Here is a 19,884-nt window from a genome sequence, read left to right on the forward strand (position 1 = left end):
TATATATATATATAATTTAAAAATGAGTAGGGTATATAACTTAATAATAAAAAAATTTCGATATATTAAAATTTTAAAAAATTATTAATTTTGTCCGACATAAATTAAATTAAATTTTTAAAAAGATTTATTTTATACTACATAAATTAAAATTTGATGTTTAATAGAATGTTAAAAAAAATTATTTTATGTATAGGAGATATGTGAATTTTTAAAAAATAAAAAAAATTTGAAGATGAAATTTTTAATTTTAAAAAGTTAAATTAAATTAACTAATTTTATTTATCATTTTATTGGTTATTATTACTAATTTTTATTCGTTAATATTATTAATTATTAAAGATGTTCGCGGATTTAGTAACATTATTTTTTAGCCTTTTGCAAAATCAGAGTGAAGGATGAGGGGATTAGGAAGTTTGATTGTGCGAGCTCGAAGAATTCCGGGATTGAATCCTCGAGGCGTTGGGAAGATCCGATTTGTTTCTGCTGCAGCAACTTCTTCTCTATTCCGCGGCGAAGAAGCTGCTTCCGATTCTGTATCGTCTAGAACTTGCTCTGATTCTTACTTGCGCTCCTGGAAATGGAACCGATTATTCGGAGGTGCGTCGATTTTGATGAACTAGCAATGGAAAAGTTTCGTATTATATGTATATAATCTGTTGTATTTTGTTGCATTCAGGACAGAGAAGAACAATGTTCATCGAAACTCAATCAACGCCGAATCCTTCGTCTCTCATGTTCTATCCTGGAAAGCCTGTTATGGAAGTTGGGAGTGCTGATTTTCCTAATGCGCGTTCGGCTATGAACTCCCCACTGGCGAGAGCCCTTTATGGTGTTGATGGTACGTAGTTTGAACTTATATTATCATTTTGGGTTTCTGTTGGACTTTCGATTGAGCAAAGCCTTTTTCCTTTTTTGTGTGCCATTTTTAAGGAATTGTAAGAATGAATAAGTGAATTGTAGGAATAGAAAAGTTCCTCGCATTTTTCTTGCCAGCTGACTTTTGCGACACTCCTAATATTGAGTGAATCAAGTCAATTTGGGTTCGTGTTGCCTACGGCCGGGTAGCGTATGCGCAAGCCTCTGACCCCGTTTTGAGATTTAAAAAACGGGTGCAAAGAGATTTTTGAAAAAGAGTTAGAAAGCAAGGTCGAAAGAAAGATTGAAAACAACTTTATATGACTACAAGCAAAAAGCAACACAACGACTTAAATAGCATATAACTATTTGGGCAGGGAGGATTTGACAACTAGTCGCATCCTCATATAGTACACTTTGAGGCTATTCAGGTCTGGCAGACCTAGACGTGATTTTGCCGAACTAGTCATAAAAAATCTAGGGGGGAGGAGTTGACGACTGGTCGCATCCCCTATAGTACATTATGGGGCATTTCATGTCTAGACATGATTTTGCCGAAACGTCGTATACTTAGAATATACAAGGAACTTATACGTCATGAAACCAGTAAAGGAAAGCAATAAAGTGATACAAGGCAATGGTTTCGGCATATAACAGGCATGCGGTCATGGACAACACGCTTTGGACAAGTGTGACCGTTACACGTGGCATAATGAATAAGTGCTACGATTCTAGTTCTAGGTTATGGAGGATTCTTACCAAAAATAACTGTACAATTTAAGTTAACCAACTCTAGTTATAATCTTTTCGCTTCATTTTTCCCATATGTAAGGACATTGTTGAATTGGTAGGTTGAATTTTCATCGGTTACAATGACTTAGTGATGGTTTACAAATATTCTCACTGATCTCATTGATGTCTGGTGTGGGGCTTACTTGTTTGCTTTGCAGGTGTTATTCGAGTTTTCTTTGGATCAGATTTTGTTACTGTTACAAAGTCAAATGATGCTTCTTGGGATTTCCTGAAGCCCGAAATTTTTGCTGCAATCATGGACTTCTATTCTTCGGGGCAACCACTGTTTCTAGACTCTCAAACTGCTGCTGCCATGGATACAGCTATCAATGAAGTATATCTTCTGAGTTCTTACTGCAAATTAGTGCTCTTCCTTTTTAGATTTTTACTCATTAAGAAACAACTTAATTTTATAGATCACATATTGTTCTCTGATCTGAGGATGTTTATGGTAATTTTATATTAGATTGCTTTTTGATTGTGAACTTTGCACCTCTACAATGTTCTTTTTCCTCTCTTGCTATGTCCTTGCCCACCGCTAGCAGATATTGTCCTCTTTAGGCTTTCTCATTCAAACTTTCCTTCAAGGTTTTTAAAATGCGTCTATTAGGGAGAGGTTTCCACACCCTTATAAAGAATGCTTCGTTCTCCTCCCCAAATGATGTGGGATCTCACAAACCACCCCTTCGGGGCCCAGCGTCCTCACTAGCACTCATTCCCTTCTCCAATCAATGTGGGACCCCTCAATCTACCCCCCATCGGGGCCCAGTGTCTTTGCTGGCACACTGTCTCGTGTCCACCCCCTTCGGTGTCTGTCTCTGATACCATTTGTAACAGCCCAAGTCCACCGCTAGCCGATATTGTTCTCTTTGGACTTTCCCTTCCGGGCTTCCCTCAAGGTTTTTAAAACGTGTCTGCTAGGTAGAGGTTTCCACACCCTTATAAAGAATGCTTCGTTCCCCTCTCCTACCGATGTGGGATCTCACACTACATAATGTAATACTAGGTTGGATGAGAGTTCCTTGGTGAAGCCATACTAATTTTTATAATTATATACGTAGATTTCTAATTGTTCCTTAAATACTAATATAGAAATATGAACATTTAACATCATCACACTTCAGATTAGAAGTGCTTGAGGCTTAGGTATTAATAGCATAATGTGATGCCTTGCAGTTCTATTGGAGACTCGTGCACCTTATTCTTATTGAACTTGCTATATTATAATCTTACTCCTTTGGATTCAACTTCAGCTAAGAACTTGTTTTCTATGTCAACGTCTTCTATCAGATGTCAGATTTCTTTCGTAATATTATTTTTTTGAGATTTGACCTCATGGTGTGATTGCTTGCCCTGCTACAAGTATTGAATCTTTCCTTAAAACATATACTTGTCATGTTGGAATTTGAAACATGATATATTCTTATAATTTAGTAATTTGATTCAACTTAGTTCTTAATAGATCCGTCCACATGTGCCTACTTTTTAGGATGATTCTGAAACTGTTGCTATGATTAAAGAGCTGCTCGAGACCCGTATTCGACCAGCAGTGCAAGATGATGGCGGAGATATTGAGTACAGGGGATATGATGAGTAGGTTTTGCTGGATTCAGTTTAAGGTGTTCTGTAAAGTATCATATTGCTTATATCGATTGAACTTTGCATTTCTGTTTTCTTCAGAGAAACTGGTATTGTCAAATTGAGAATGCAAGGAGCATGCAGCGGCTGCCCAAGCTCATCTGTCACTCTAAAATCTGGCATTGAAAATATGTTGATGCATTATGTACCTGAGGTGAGGGTTATATGATCTTTTTATATTTGTAGTTACCTCACATTCAATGCAAAGCATATCCAATTTTCCGCTCGCAGCATTTCTGGCACAATTGCTCACGCATATTGATTGCTTTTTGTTTGCTGATATTGATGCTGGCAGTATCTTCTATATGAATACCCACATTTCTTATATACATTTAGTTGCATGATGGAAGTATTGAGGTTGAATGCACACCAACTGGAATGGAAGGGCTTATTCTTTTTAGATAATAGGAGTGGAAGAACATTGCTTCGGTATAATTTAGATTGAATCTTATTGTCATGACTAGAAAGTTGGTTTTCCAACTTCTTTATCCCTCCATAATTAATATAGTCTTCTTCTCCAACGCACTATTACATGTTACATGTTGTAACAGTCTAAGCCCACTGCTAGTAGATATTGTCCACTTTAGCCCGTTATGTATCGCTATTAACCTCACGGTTTTAAAACGTGACTACTAGGGAGAGGTTTTTACACCCTTATAAGGGATGTTTCATTCCCCTCTCCAACCGACGTGGGATCTCACAATCCACCCCTCGGGTTCAGATTCCTCATTGGCACACCGCTCGGTGTCTAGCTCTGATACCACTTGTAACAGCCCAAGCCCACCGCTAGCAGATATTATCCGGTTTTAAAACGTGTCTATTAGGGAGATGTTTCCACACCCTTATAAAAAAAGGTTTTGCGTGAGATCTCACAACTACTATTCATGTTTTACTATCATATGGAATGCAGTATGATCTTATTGGATAACAAGAATTCATCGACAAACGGAGCATGTTTGATAGGAAAAAGGTATTGTCCCCAAACACAGCCAAGTTAGAGAATCACTTTAATAGGAGATTTAGAAATAGAATGATGTTTCAAAGCTGCGTAGCCCAATCCTAATGTATAGATCGTTTCCTCTTTTGTTCTTATGCTTCTCAGAATTATAGTATCTTTTTCTTGGATTATCTATGATTTAAATGTCTATTCTGGATTTATAGGTGAAGGGCGTGGAACAAGAATTTGACGTCGAGGAAGACGATGTAAAGTCAACCAGCCAGATGGAGTAAAAGGCGAGCTGGTCGATTCGTTCTTTGTTTCGTTGACCCACAACACGATCTCGAGGGTAACCCGTACGAGTTGGTCGATTCCTTCTTCGTTGGGTCGAGCTACAAGCCTACAAGCTAAAAAACCATAGTTTATAGAGTATAGTGTTACTTTTATTCCTCGCTAAGAAAAAAAATCTGTGAATATTGAACCGTAACTAGGATTTCATGGACTTTATTTTGGACTTCCGAAAATTTAAGGTTTTATTAAACATAATTTTTAATTTTATATTTAATAGATAGATTAGTTTAAAAATAAATAAATAAAAATTGAATATCGGGGGACCTATTAGACATAAAATTGAAAAAATCATGGACTAGATAATTCATAAACTAAACTTATAATTTAATATAATTGCTTTTTCACGGAAGGAAAAGTCCCAAGAGGACAATATCTACAAGCGGTAGACTTTGAATGTTACAAATGGTATCAGAGCCCGACACTAGACGATGTGTCAGCGAGGAGGTTGAACCCCAAGGCGGTGTGGCAGCAAAGACGTTGAGCCCGAAGGGGGATGGATTGTGAAATCTCACATCAGTTGCATTTTTTGATAAGGGAGTGGAAACTTCTCTCTAGTAGACTCGTTTTAAAATCTCAAGGGGAAGCCCGAAAGGGAAAGCTCAAAGAAAAATTATTGAGAAAGCTCGGAAGGAAAAACTCAAAGCAAACGATATCTACTAGCAATGAACTTGGACTGTTACAAGTAACCACGAGAGTACCATATCAAGGTGAAGACGATGAAAAAAAGTTGTAGACGAGTGTAATGGAAGTCAATCAAAGTTCTTCTATGGCTATCACTTAAATATACTAAATAGTCACTAATTTTAAGATTAATTTTAAATTTGGTCATTAATCTTTTAAATTATTAATTTTAATTACACTTTATTAAGAGCCCTCAAACGATACTAAAAAAAAAAATAATAATAATATATATATATGACTTTTGTTATTATCCTTTCGTTCTTCATTTGCAGGCAAACCCGAGCCAAGCTAGGCTATCACGTAAGCGGCTTCAATGGAGTTGCTCTCGCCCTCAGCCACCGTTAGCACATCAAATCAATTTTCATTCCATTCCTGCAAAACTCATTTCCAATCCTCCGCCATTAACATCAATTTCCGTCGATCACCAAGCAAGAAGAACAAATTCTCAATCTCTTCTTCTTCTTCTTCTTCTTCTTCTTATCTACACTCCACCGGTCCGCTTCGCTGTTCTGTTATAGTTAATTTAGCTTCCACATCCACGCCTTCTACTTCTTCTGTCTGGTCTCCGATCATCGGCGGAAACCGCCATTGGAGGGTCCTCATGGAGAGACCTCCATCAGGGTTCGATTCAAAGCCAGAAATCGTTGATTATTACGTTAAAGCGTTGGAAAGAGTTTTGGGCAGGTAGGTGTTCGTCGGATTTTCCAGTTTCATTGTGATGTATCTATTTTTTTTTTTTTCTGCTGATTTTTGTTTTGAATTGGGATTATTTGGCCAGTGAAAAGGATGCTCAGATGTGTATTTATGATGCTTCCTGGGATACCTACTTTGAGTTTTGCTGTGATATTGATGAACAAACTTCCATCGAGCTCGCCCGTAAGTTTCTACATATGTTGTGTCGATTGATTATGCATAGTAACTTTTGAAAAAAGTAATTCAAAGGAAAAGTACACTTTAAGAAACTTTCAAAGGAGTATTAGTAAGTTGTTCTCTTAGGATCACCTTAGAGCATTTTAGTGTTTTAAGGATTTTCAAGACCATTTCTAGGAGAGTTTTGGATAGTGATAGGTTTGGTTCGTTACGTATCGTCGCCAGTCTCATAGTTTTAAAACGTGTCTGTTAGGGAGAGATTTCCACACCGTTGTAAGGAATGATTCATTTCCCTCTTCAATCGATGTGAGATCTCGCAATCCACCCCCTTGGGGGCTAGCGTCCTCGCTGGCACACCTTCTAGTGTCTGGCTTTGATACCATTTGTAATAGCCCAAGCCCACCGCTAGCAGATATTGTCCGTTTTGGCCCGTTACGTATTGTCGTCAGCCTCACAGTTTTAAAACGCGTCTACTAGGGAGAGGTTTCCACACCCGTGTAAGGAATGTTTCGTTCCCCTCTCCAACCAATGTGGGATCTCACAATACTTGGACTGTTACAAATGGTATAGAGCTAGACACGGGGTGATGTGCCAGCGAGGACGTTGGACTCCCAAGGGGGGTGGATTGTGAGATCTCACATCGGTTGGAGAGGGGAACAAATAATTCCTTATAAAGGTGTGGAAATCTCTCCCTAACAGACACGTTTTAAAATCGTGAGGTTGACTGCGATACGTAATAGACCAAATTGGACAATATATGGTAGCGGTGGGCTTAGGCTGTTACAAATGGTATCAGAGCCAGACACCGGACGATGTGTCAACGAAGACGCTGGCCTCCAAGGGGGCGGATTGTGGAATCCCACATCGAATGGAGAGGGGAACGAAACATTCCTTATAAGCGTGTGGAAACTTCTCCTTAGTAGACGCATTTTAAAACCGTGAGATTGACAACAATACGTAACGGACCAAAGCAGACAATATCCGGTAGCGGTGGGCTTGGGCTATTACAGAAAGTCATTCCAAACTCACCATTTTGGTAGATTCATTGCTTATTTCCAACAGTTCATTTAAATTCTCACCAGGCATTGCAATCTTTGTTGATGTTCATTCGAGCATATGTTACAGGAGTACCAGGGGTAATATCTGTTAAGCCAGACCCAAACTTCAGCTCCACAGAGAAGGATCATGGTTCATCAATACCTCAATTGAATCCGAAATCGGACCCTCAAAACGGTGGTAGACTCTTGTTCCCTTCAGGGAAAACGAAGCATTGGCTTGTTCGAATCAACAAGCCAGGTATCGGGGTGGTTACCAAGGCACAAATGGTTGATTATTATGTTGAGATATTAACTAAAGTTCTAGGGAAGTAAGTTTACTATTGTATGTAACAAAAGCTGCCGTTTCATTTTGTTTATGATATTTTCATTGTCCTCAAGACTGGTTATGCCAATTATCTGCAGTGACAAGGATGCACAAATGTGTATATATCATATTTCCTGGCAGTCTAACTTCGGCTTTTGTTGTGAATTGGACGAGGAATGCGCACAAGAATTAACCGGTAATGTCCTGTTTCCTATGGCTATTCTAGACATTATTCTGTATAGTTCTTTGGGTTCTTATGCAAATCTCACAATATGCAGGTGTTCCTGGTGTTTTATCTGTTCAGCTGGATGCAAACTTTGAGGCAGAGAATAAGGATTATGGAGGTTCAATCTTCTAACCTTGAGTAAATCTTTCAATTCTAATGCTTAGTTGTAGTGTCATTGTGTGAGATTCCACGTCAGTTGGGAATGAGAACGAAACATTCTTTATAAGCGTTTTAAAGCCTTGAGGGGAAGCCTAAAGAAGACAATATCTGCTAGTAGTGGGTTTGAGTTGTTACATATGGTATCAGAGCCAGACATCGGGGGATGTGCCAGTAAGGATGCTGGATCCCGAAGGGGGGTGGATTGGGGGTCCCACATCGATTGGAGAAGGGAACGAGTGTCAGCGAGGACACTGGGGTCTGAAGGGGGATTGTGAGATCTCATATTGATTGGGGAGGAGAACAGAACATTCTTTATAAGGGTGTGGAAACCTCTCCATAGTAGACGCGTTTTAAAACCTTGAGGGGAAGCTCGGAAGGAAAAGCCTTCCTTCCGACAATATTTGATAGTGGTGGACTTCGACTGTTGCACCAATGATTTTTGCCCATTCTATTCAACTTGCATTTGGCTTTGGTTGATCCTACCTTGTTGAGGTCCTATATTTCAATATATTTCCTTGGGATAGTGTAGTGCTTGCATGTTATATGGATGGCTCGAAGTTGCATTGTAAGATATGATCGTCCGTAGGATACCATATATCTCCTAGTTGAATTAATGACAATTACCCAAAAGACACAAATATTAGGATAAATTGTTGGTATAAACCCAATATATTTGTCAAAGCCCACCGCTAGCAAATATTGTCCGCTTTTGTCCGATACGTCTCGTTGTCAGCCTCACAGTTTTAAAACGTGCCTGGTAGACAGAGGTTTCCACATCCTTATAAGGAATGCTTCGTTCCTCTCTCCAACCGATGTGGGATCTCACACTCACAAGAGAAGAGTGTTGTGGCAGACTTATTCCTTCACTATCCCGTGGGACGGGATAGTGTAGCTCGAGAGGATTAGTAGGATCTTTAGAGAGGTTGAGAGGCTTTTGGAGGAGGTGTGGGGACATGACGAGGTTTAATGCCTCGTCATTGTCGTCGAGGTATCAAACTTTTTGCAATAATTAGTTGAATCTTACTCTTTTGGATTGGAGTTCGTTGAAGACAAACTTACTTTTTCGTATGTCTTTGTACATTCTTTCATTGTTCTCAATGAAAGCTCGATTTCGTATTTAAAAAATTATCAAGAACATTCACTAGAGTCATAATTTTATCTTGTTCCTAGTGATTCCTTTGAATTAATCACTTGCATTTTTCAGGTACTATTGCCAAGAATCCTTTGGATCTGCCAGATTCTTCAGAAACAAATCAAACTACTCCTGTGAAAACTAAGAAACTATTCATAACTGGTATTAACCTTGGCATGTTCTTCATCGAAGTGTTCCGACACTCGTCTTATTTACGATCAATCATTTCTGGACAGGTCTTTCGTTTTACACGTCGGAGAAAACGTTACGTGCTGCATTTGAAGGCTTCGGTGAGCTTGTCGAAGGTATGGTGCATTGATCTCGTCGTTTAAAGTTCGAACTAGACGTTTTCTCATGAGACAAAATCATTTTGGTTTGATGGGCAGTTAAAATAATAATGGACAAGATTTCCAAAAGGTCCAAAGGGTATGCATTTTTAGAGTATACAACAGAGGAAGCTGCTGGTGCTGCACTCAAAGAGATGAATGGCAAGGTGAATAAACATGAACTCTCTCCCTTTCTCTTCCTTTCTACTCTCTCCCATCTGGTTCATGCTGTATCTGTGTGTGGTTGATGTAGATCATCAATGGCTGGATGATAGTTGTCGATGTTGCCAAGCCGAGCCCTCGGAGATACGGTGGAAACCGCTCTAGACCGTAGGTCGAAAAAGAGCACGTATTTGTGTACTTCAACGTAGAATTTTGAGTAGTCTAGCAAAATTTGAGCCTAGAGGGATAGCTAGCCATATTTGAGTACCGATCTAAGGCGAGGGAAGGACGAACTCGTTGGCCTCGTCTATGATCGTTATGTCTTCTTTTTAATTTATCCTTCTAGACCTTTAGAATGAAAATAATATTATATAAAAACTAAGAAGGTAAGATTTAGTTCGTTCGGTTCCACCTCTATGATGAGACATATAAACCAAGGATGTCCGGCTTCTCGTCTCTTCATCTAGCTTATGTTCTTTATTTAGCATCCAAACCGACTCAAAATTGAGACTAGGCAGCGGTTAACGGTAGCTTGCTACGGTTTATGAAATGACAATCTAAACGAACAATCCTCATTGCACCTTTTGGATCATTTATGGATAAGAATTGTGTTTGTAGTCAACTCATTTGGTACCATGGTGTATAAGAACTCAACTCTTAGTCTAGCCTACGGTGAAGTTATCTAGTTAATGAAATAAAAATTTAAACATTTAAATAAATATTTAATATTTTTAATATATTAAATATAAACGAGAAAATATATTTAAAGAATTTAAATTAATATTTAATTTATCATAAAATAATTGATAGATTCTTTGTATAAAATATATCTTCTTAAAACAGAATTTGTTAAGATTGTATAATTTAAATATATTAGATATTAAAATATATTATTTCAAAATTTAAAAAATAGGTATAAATAATAGAGCCAAATTATGTATTCCACACACATTTCCGATCTCGATTTTCTTTCTGAAGTCTCTCTCGACCTCTACAAGTATTTAATTTTGCTCGGTTTAAAGAAAAGACTCGCGGGAATTTTCTTTATATTTCAGGTAAATTTGCATAACCATTTAATTTTTAGTTTAATTTTAAATAAACTATCATGAATTTTCTTTATATTTCAGGTAAATTTGCATAACCATTTAATTTTTAGTTTATTCACAATGGGTTGAAGCGTATAAATTATTATTATTATTTTATTTTTTTTTGTATTTTTCAAATTGAAATTTAAATTCCAAATACTTTTTTTATCTTTCACGTTAAATTTGATGAAATTTAAGTTTTATTTAAGATTTTTATTCATAAAATCACCAGAATTTAAAAAAAAAATAAAAAAATAAAAAAATTGACCTGTTCAATTACAAATCCGACGATTTAAAAAAATTCAAATTATTAATTAGAAATAAATTTATTAAATTAGTTTAATAGCTTATTTAATTTTTTTTAATAATGCCAGCTGTCGTCGAAATACGTGGCCACGTTGAGGCCTATTTTAGTAAATTCATTAAAATTCGCGGACTCGAAAATATCAACCCGCCCTTTTCTTTTCCCCTCCTTAAAAATTGCAAAAATTAATTAAAAAAAAAAAAGAAAAAGAAAAAAAAGGTATCCTAGAAGAAAGCTGAATCCAAATCCTCTTCACCCCCTAGAGAGAATCTGACCGTTCATCTTTTCATCCAACGGCTACTCTCAGTCGGCGACCACTATTCCCCCTGCTTTCCGCCCCCACTTCCAGTGGTTTTTTCATAAACCCTAGCTGTCTTCTCTCTCTCTCTCTCAACTGCTCTGTCAGTTTGCACGAGACTCTCTCACTCTCACCGATTCTCGATCATTCTTTCGGATCTAACCGTTGGGATTCCTTTTCGGGTTCTCCTCCTCTTTTTTTTTTTTTTTTTTTTTTTTTTTCGGGTTTTTCTTAGCCTCTGTAAATGGATCCTTGATTTTTTCCCCTTTCCCCTTTTGATTTTCTTTTTTATTTTGGATTTTTGGGTTTGAATGAGAGTAGTGTACGATTCGGTGGAGATTTTTGTAGTTTTCTCGTTTCTGGATGTCTATGTATTTGTTTCCGTTTGATTTTTAATTTTTTTTCCCATTCGAATTATTTGGCGCCAAGTCTCGAATTCGAGTTGGATTTCATTTATAATTCTGGATCATCGTGTATACAGTCACTTGTTTGATCGTTCGAAATGGATGCTTGTTAAGCACTGGCGACGGTTGCCGGTTCGGTGGCGGATCGGAGTTTGGGGACAGCGTCAGTGAATTCGAAGAGGTTGATTGTCGAGTGGTGTTGTTTGATTCTTCATAACCTTACGGCAATGCCGACGGTGGGGATGAGAAGGACAAGAGTTATTGGATTGAAAGGTGTTGATGGAGGTAGAGTTTTAAGGTCTGGAAGACGGCTTTGCATTGAATCGGTTGAAGCGAAGCTTAAGAAGACTAAAGATGTCTCTGATTGGTACCCTGTCGTCAACAAGAGAGGGAATGGGGGCGGAAGTGGCCAGGTTAGGTTCCATGGTAAGTGGCAAGGAATACGAAATGTCAAACCAAAGAGGGTTGTCGTTGTTAACATTCATGAGGAGGAGGAGGATGCTTGTGTAGCGGAAGTGCCTAAGCCAGTGAAGGTTTTGGCTAGGATCAATGGCGATGGTGAATTTGGTTATGTGGATCGGATGTTTGGTGAAGTTTATAGAAGAAAGAGGAAGAGGGGTCTTTCAGAAAACGGTGATGTTTTTGATGAAATGGATAGGATGTTTGGACTTCGATTCATTCGAAGACAGAGATCGAGGAAGAACACTGTTGAACATTGGGAACCCACAGCAGGTGGCCATTCTGCTAAACTGCATTTCCATAAGCAGAGCATTTCGCCACCGCCCCGGGATCGGGTTCTCACTGTTTTTGCTGGGAGTGATCATGATGGTGTTGGCTGTTTTTCAGATTTTATGCTCTCGGTTCTTAGACACTTTAAGAGTCCAGAGCTGGGGATGGCTAAGTTTTCTGCATTTTTATTGTCCAGTCCAATCCATGATGTTTTTGCTTCTAAGGGAATGCGTTTCTTGCAGGTATTACATATTAATCTAAGTGTTGTTCTTTAATAAAATGTTTGGCTTCAATAGAATTGTGTGCTGTGTTAGAAATTTGTGAAATGGGTATAGAGATTACCTTCTGTTGTTTCTTGATTCAATTAAACATTTCTTTGTTTTGATCTTGCCCTGTTTTTCAGAGTTATCCTTCTATTGGAAGCTCTGGCATGTGTGTGATTTTCGGGGCCGTGCAGTCGATTCCGATGTTCCATCTGGATTTTTCCGCTGTTCCTCTCTGTTTTATGCACTTGCATTCCTTGATGCTTTTTAGAGTAACTTGGATTCAGGCTCGTCTAGTATATAATAACAATCAGTTAGATGTAGATATGAGTAGTGATAATGAAGAAGACAGTAATGAAGAGTACCTTGTTTCCAGTCCTCCTGGAAGTTCTTTGGAATGCAAAACTATGGTCGTTGGAGTTGATCATACTAAGATTCGATCCATTTCACATCCATCTGTTCGAGCTTCAAGATTAGGTAGTCGGACCCTGCAATACCGAAATGGTTTCAGCTTTCGTGGCATAAGGAAAAGGAGAAGTTCGCGGGGGATGAGGAGACCAAGAAGCCATTCTCTTGCTGCTATGCAAAAAGCCATTGGCTCTTTAGGGGCTGATGATATGAAACGCAGTGTATCGATTCCTTCTGCTGCATCTTGTATCAGGCACAAGAACTTGGCACGGAGAGACTCTGCTGGACGTATCAGAGAAGAGAGTTCTACTGCATTGCGATCGGCAATGGATGTTAGCTCATCATGCTGCAATGCAAATATATTAATTGTAGAATCTGATAAATGTTTGAGAGAAGAGGGAGCCAGTATCGTGCTCGAGTTTTCTGCATCGTGTGAATGGCTTCTAGTTGTCAAGAAAGATGGTTCAACTAGATACACATTCAAAGCAGATAAAGTCATCATGAAGCCCGCTTCATGCAATCGTTTTACACATGCAATCTTGTGGTCATCAGATAACGGTTGGAAGCTAGAGTTTCCCAATAGAAGGGATTGGTTTATTTTCAAGGATCTTTACAAGGAGTGTTCCGATCGCAATATCCCATGTTCTGCTGCTAAAGCTATTCCTGTGCCTATAGTATCCGAAGTCCCAGGTTACGTTGATAGTAGCGGTGTTTCTTTTCGAAGGCCAGATACGTATATCTCTGTAAACGACGATGAGGTATGCAGAGCAATGGCAAAGAGTACAGCAAATTACGACATGGACTCTGATGATGAGGAATGGTTAAGCAAGTTCAACGACGAGCTCGTTGCAACCGACAATCACCATGAATGTGTTTCAGCGGATAATTTCGAGTTGATGGTCGATGCTTTTGAGAAGGGATTTTTCTGTAATCCAGATGCCTTCTCCAATGAGGAAGCACCTGCTGATATATGCACGCATCTCGGTAGCCAGTCGATAGTCAAGTCTTTATTTGCTTATTGGACGAAGAAACGAAAACAACGAAAGTCGTCTTTGATCAGGGTTTTCCAGGTACTTTCTGTATCCTTCAAACCCGGCTTTCCTTTTTAACTTTTAAGACTTGTATGCGAGTGGTTTCATGTTTTTGAAGTTTCTAAACTTTTGCATGAACTGTTCGGATGGTCTTCCTTCCAGGCTCATCAGGCTAAGAGGAAACCTCCGGTGATCCCTAAACATATCATGCGAAGAAGAAGGTCATTCAAAAGACAACCTAGCCAATCTGGATGTGGGGGGAGGGCTACCCAATCAAGTATTTTAGAAGGTATTGTTCTTGTAAACTAAAAGAATCGATTCGGGGCGGGTAGGTATCGTGAAAAAACATCAATAACATGTAGCGATTTGTAGAATCAATTCATCTTTAAGATATTTTTGGCATCACCCACTTGCTCTCTGTGATTCTCCACATACTAAAGCTATTTTTACCAACCTGCCTTCTGAAAACTACTCGCCCCAAGAGTGGGTCGGTAACGTAAAAAAATAGATACCATAGGAGGATCATAGGTTCGAATTGCCAATATGTCACGAGTTACATTGTTCTGGTTGGAGTGTATTTAGCATTGGATTTGTTATGTTAACCTCGAGTGATCTACGTGCAGATACATTCTCGAGACGAGATGCTATGGAGCATCATCAGAACGGAATGCAAAAGTACGAAGAAGTGAAGGCAGCAGCAGACCGATGCATTGAAACCGCTGTAAGCAAGCGACAAAGGGCACAGTTGCTGTTGCAGAATGCAGATTTGGCAACTTACAAAGCCATGACGGCACTTAGGATTGCCGAAGCAATTCAGGCATCAGAATTGCTGGAAGCTGAAGCAGCTGCCGCCGCCGCTGCCACTGCTTCATGCTTTCTTGAATAAAATTTTGTATCCAAACTGTTCTTAATTATTGTATAGTATTTCATTAATGTGTACATTCTATTCTGTACAATGAGCCAAATTCTAAAAACTAACACAGAGAATCTCAAATTTTCATTTCGTTCCGTGTTCCGTGTTCGAATCTCTTCTGGCATTCTATAAAAACAACTAGAAAAGGATTTTACAACTCCAAAATTTCCTTTTTGCTCTTTATCGAACTCGACTTCCTTATGTTGAACTCTACACTATCCAAATCCTCTGCAATCCCCAAGTATCCATAGAGCACTTCTTCTTCTTCGATCTCGTTTCCTTCTGCTGCTTTTCCGACATCGTTCCCTTTGCCATTAACGCCCTTCGACTGCTCAAAGTTCACTCTTCCATGTCTCTTTTCAAGGAAGAACTTGTTGAGTCTTTCAGCATCTGTCAAACCAGAAAAGGTTGGCAGGAACTTCAGCACCATTACACTTTGATCTGCAGGGCAGCCTAAACTCATCTTGACTCTTCCCTTCAGCAAATTCTTACCTGCCATTCAATAGGGTTAAATCCATGACCTCGCCCGACCCGGATCTTACTGTGAATAGCTAATCAGTTTCTATTGCAAAACTGCTAATTTGAAGTCTTAGACATGCTTTGAGATACAGTAATAAACCACAATCATTAGACCTACGGCTATCATCATCGATCGTATCGGTCAAATCCTATTTAACATGATAACTTTCCATTAGTAAAGATCACTTACTTCTTAAGAAGGCCTCGAGTGCTTCAATTGTTATAACTTTCCACTTTCCAGGATTGCTGCATGACATAGAAATGTTGCGGACGATAACAACAGGCGGCCAGATGATAAGATCCTCCTTCTGAACCACAGCTTCTTCCTTGTGCAAGTCCTCAGGAACCCATGTTACAGTATCTTGGGGAAGGGCACTGTTCCACCCCATCAAAACGCATATGGCTTTGGCAAGACCTAAATGCTGAGCCCTCAACCCGATCTTGTGGGACATATAGGCGTGCTTTACCAGGCGTTGAGGTTCCAAAAATTCCTTCGAGTAGCTGCAAGGACACAAATAGGCAAGCTGGAATTAATTATATAAAGTTAAAAAAACACGATACTTCCCGCTGCACATATAGCACATCTGTAAAAGGTGCTAGATTTAGGACGAGACGGTAGGCAACAGCAGATGAGAACCTATCAAAATCACTCGGTTGACGATTAAACCCACATGGCCTCGATGAATATTAAAAAAAAGGTCCTTCACCTTTCTACATTCACCCATGGAGATACTGGATACAGCCAATTCCCCTTCTAACAAAGCAATTCACCTTGATGTTTTTTTTAACTAAAAAGTTAAACCCTTGAACTGTCTTTGGAAAGTAACTATCCAAGTAGTTCTAACATGCTGGCCTTAAGATGGACACCTCACAAACCAATTCTACCTATCTTCACTGATAATTAATAGACATGTCAAAGAATGACCATTATAGGTTAAGAAGCTACCAACAAACAGTAATGTAGATCATATGCATCACAGAAAGTCCAAGCTAAGATATACACACTCTCCTAAATTCTGCAAAATGGCTAGGAAAATAATATTCCAAAAGCAAAGTTCTGGCTCAATGATAAATATCAAAGGAAGCCATATCTTCATGCAAATCTAATTCTTGCTAAAGTGGACTGGCCATAAATCCACTGCTCGTGCAAATATAATAAATGAGATAGTTAATCACGAGGATTAAAAACGCAAACCAAACCCTCTAGCCCGGACCTTGCTACAACGAGCTGATACTGCTCTTATAGTACTCTAAAACATTAAAAATGGGATGATCCTATGCGCCAAGGAGCCTTCCTGACCCCCCAGTGATCTCATTATTCTCTTTGTTATCCTTCCAAAGAAATCACATTGATGTGCACTTTATAGCATATACTCACCACCATTAACAAGTGATAACTAAAAAGGCACACACAGACAGACACATCGGTAAAGGTCAATCTGAACAGCCATATCCTTCTTATAACCCAAAGAAACTTAAAGAACAGAACCTTGAAGGTTAATTCTCATAATCTAGCTTGAAATACGTTGCACAATAGCATTTAGGATACTCTTGAGTCAATATATGAAATGGAGTCTCCATGATTAGGAAATAGGTAAGAAGACAGACCTTCTGCCACATACGATGCAATATAAACTACCGCCATTCCCTTGGTCCTTGTATCTTTTTCGGACACTAGCCTTCATATTCAACATTTTCAAGCACTTCAAAAAGGCCTCATGAACCATTTGATTGAACTTTTCAGAATCCTCAGGAGGTTCTGATTCCGTAGGTATTACCAAATCATCTGACAAGTCATCGTCATTTAAATAAACATAACCATTTTCCCCTTCGGTTTTATTCCAAACTTTATGCTGTTTATGAAGACTATTTCTGCGATCAACATTTTGTGACTTGATCCAGCTTGAAGTACCCTGTTTTTTATTGCCCTTCATATATTTAGGACCAGTTTCATATTTCTTAGCATTATCCAAATAGCTTTCACGTAAAAACGAATCACCAGAAGCATATAAATTATGCCGATCATACTTCTTATTTGGCTTCCTGTATTTGTTGTGGTCAAATTTTGCTTTCCTGGATGTATATCTGCGATTGGTATCGTCCTCCATCCACTCTTCACCACTATTATATAGATCCACAACCTTACCGGGCATATAATCACAAGATGTTCCTATTTTACGATCGAGTAAATTCCTATCTTCCTCAAAATATTTTCTTTTTGGCACCCGATCCTTCAAGTTATAAGTGCAAACACCCTCTGTCATTCTTTCTAGGCTTTCAGTATTTCTGTAAGCTTCTCCATCACATTTGAACATGGAGGATTCATGCAACCTCTCTTTCAAAAGATGCGAACCTACGTCTCTTTCAGAGCCATAATCTGATCTTGCATGCGATTTTTGACAATACTGAGAAGGGTTAATGGGTGACTCTTCGTAATTTTGAGTTACTCTCCTACCCACCTCAAGATGGATGGACCCAGTACCTACATATTCACTGCCATGGTTCACTGCTTTTGTTAATTCTATATCAGGGTAATCTAAAACTGTCTGTTTTCTAAGTCTATAACAGTCGAGTGCTATTCCAGTTCTATGGTTTGCATACGAGTCATCAACATTTGGTAATTTCAGCAAACTATCACTCGAAACTTTTGGTCTTGAAAAGTCTCCACGACCAGACACAATTGCACTATCATAATCGATATAATTACGGGTTTGAGTAATTTTCTGCATTACTCGAGACGGACCTTCATATGAATCATTCACTGTTCCCTCGGGTTTAGAATAAAAATAGCTCCCATGCTCCCTCCTGGAACTATTAGTACCTTGTTGATGAGGAGTTAGATTCCTCTTTCCTCCAACCATGGCTGAATCTACAAGGGTCCTTTTCCCATATGAATTAAATTCTTTAGGGTCCACAAAATCTCCATGGCTCCTTTCTGAAAACTCATCTGAAATTTGGAGGTACTGCCCATCCTGATAAGATTCCAAACACCGGCCTGTTAATGGTCTTGACAAAGAGCTCTCATATTTTCTGGAATAAAATCCTGAGCTTGCAGAATATTCAATATTCCTCGAATGAAACCTGAGGTTTGGTTCAACTTCATGATAATCTGCACCTTGTGATTTATCTGAAACTGCATCATCTCGATATTTAAATCTTTCGTTGTCGAGACTTCTCATATCCAAACTCTGGGAAGATGGTAAGAAGTCTCTATAAATTGACGCAGGAACCATATCCAAATGTGAATTGTAGGATCCCATCGCCGTCTCGCCCTCCTCTGCAGCCAAAAGTTTTTGATTCATCCTCCTTTGCCCACTACCATCGGACCATTTCCCTTGATTAATTTCTCTATCTATCCTAATTCTCAAATCACCATGCATATACCGAAGGTCTTGATTATAATCTAAAAACTCATCCTCCGCCGAAATTTTCCTTGGCTCAGATAAAACATGTGTTCGCTGCAATTCTGAAAGCTGCCTGTGATCGTTGTGCAGGAACACTTCGTCGTAGTTAGGCCTTTCCCTCGTTTGACCATAAGAATGTACACTTGACCCGATATCATTGTTCCTTCCAGTTCTCAGATGCCAATCCTCGTCCCTCCTTTCAATAGTGTCAACCCTCTGACCCAAACCCAATTCGCGCCAGGAGTCACCAATCCTGTGAGGGCTCAAACTCCTTCTAAGACGCGGAGATCGATCCAGTGCCTCCCGTCGGGGCTTAACATATCGACCATGATCCAGATGAAGCCGATCCTGAGCATGTAGTTTCATACTTTCCGATTCTCTAACATAGTAATCTTCACGCCTTCGACATTGCATGTTTAGCTAATTATTAGAAATTACTCCTAACGAAGCGTTTGAATAATACCCTAAAATGGTCGAAACCGATTCGCAATAAACCGTCAAAAAACTTCAATTCCCATGCCCTAAATCACACTATCCAAATATCAAACAGGAGTATGGAGCGCTATCTGAGCAAAAAAAATTGCAATATACATCCAACGAAAATCCGACAGAAGGATTATCAAACTGGGAAAATTTTCAAACCTTCGCGGGTAAATCTTGAGGATCCATCGATGGTCTGTGTCAGTGATACTCCTTCGCCTAAGCCTGCCGGATGACCGAATTCTCGCTCCCGTTTCCGAAATTCACGAATCAAAGACGAACAATTGCTCGGCGACCTAGATTTCTTTTCACCTAATTTGTTCGAGGAATAAACACTAGTTCTTACGATAAGAGCGACCGCCACCGAATATATATATTTTTATTATTACTATTATTTTTTTTTTTCTGAATAAAATGTAAATTCCACGTGGTAAAGTCAAATCTTTATAAAATTATTTTATTTTGAACAATGTATTAAATTTGTTTAAAATGTAAATTATCCACTACTCGATATTGTCCTTTTAGGGCTTTCTCGTCCTTTTAGGGCTTTCT

General features: G+C 38.9%; 4 protein-coding genes across 4 annotated transcripts; 3 read left to right on the forward strand and 1 right to left on the reverse strand.

Moving 5' to 3' along the window:
* The first annotated feature begins 362 nt into the window (after positions 1-362).
* LOC111781485 (nifU-like protein 4, mitochondrial) lies at positions 363-4,771 on the forward strand. Its single transcript, XM_023662111.2, has 6 exons — positions 363-600; positions 680-841; positions 1,809-1,984; positions 3,140-3,243; positions 3,331-3,442; positions 4,450-4,771. The coding sequence occupies exons 1-6, from the start codon at positions 399-401 to the stop codon at positions 4,516-4,518; spliced, it is 825 nt and encodes a 274-aa protein (XP_023517879.2). The 5' UTR covers positions 363-398; the 3' UTR covers positions 4,519-4,771.
* A 736-nt stretch (positions 4,772-5,507) lies between these two features.
* LOC111788225 (RNA-binding (RRM/RBD/RNP motifs) family protein) lies at positions 5,508-9,911 on the forward strand. Its single transcript, XM_023668510.2, has 9 exons — positions 5,508-5,941; positions 6,036-6,133; positions 7,253-7,493; positions 7,588-7,685; positions 7,768-7,833; positions 9,079-9,168; positions 9,243-9,311; positions 9,393-9,499; positions 9,586-9,911. Exons 1-9 carry the CDS (start codon positions 5,571-5,573, stop codon positions 9,664-9,666), a joined length of 1,221 nt encoding a protein of 406 aa, XP_023524278.2. The 5' UTR covers positions 5,508-5,570; the 3' UTR covers positions 9,667-9,911.
* Positions 9,912-11,072: 1,161 nt separating this feature from the next.
* Positions 11,073-15,024, forward strand: LOC111780334 (uncharacterized). The gene is made up of 4 exons (XM_023660711.2): positions 11,073-12,556; positions 12,718-14,055; positions 14,179-14,305; positions 14,640-15,024. Exons 1-4 carry the CDS (start codon positions 11,813-11,815, stop codon positions 14,900-14,902), a joined length of 2,472 nt encoding a protein of 823 aa, XP_023516479.2. The 5' UTR covers positions 11,073-11,812; the 3' UTR covers positions 14,903-15,024.
* On the reverse strand, positions 15,000-19,678 carry LOC111780323 (uncharacterized). Its single transcript, XM_023660700.2, has 4 exons — positions 19,495-19,678; positions 17,057-19,418; positions 15,639-15,949; positions 15,000-15,421 (listed from the first exon to the last, which is right to left on the reverse strand). The coding sequence occupies exons 2-4, from the start codon at positions 19,264-19,266 to the stop codon at positions 15,081-15,083; spliced, it is 2,862 nt and encodes a 953-aa protein (XP_023516468.2). The 5' UTR covers positions 19,267-19,418; positions 19,495-19,678; the 3' UTR covers positions 15,000-15,080.
* Between the last annotated feature and the right edge of the window lie 206 nt (positions 19,679-19,884).

The sequence above is a fragment of the Cucurbita pepo genome, chromosome 1 (assembly GCF_057944985.1).
Source record: "Cucurbita pepo subsp. pepo isolate OVF chromosome 1, ASM5794498v1, whole genome shotgun sequence".
Classification (NCBI taxonomy): domain Eukaryota; kingdom Viridiplantae; phylum Streptophyta; class Magnoliopsida; order Cucurbitales; family Cucurbitaceae; genus Cucurbita; species Cucurbita pepo.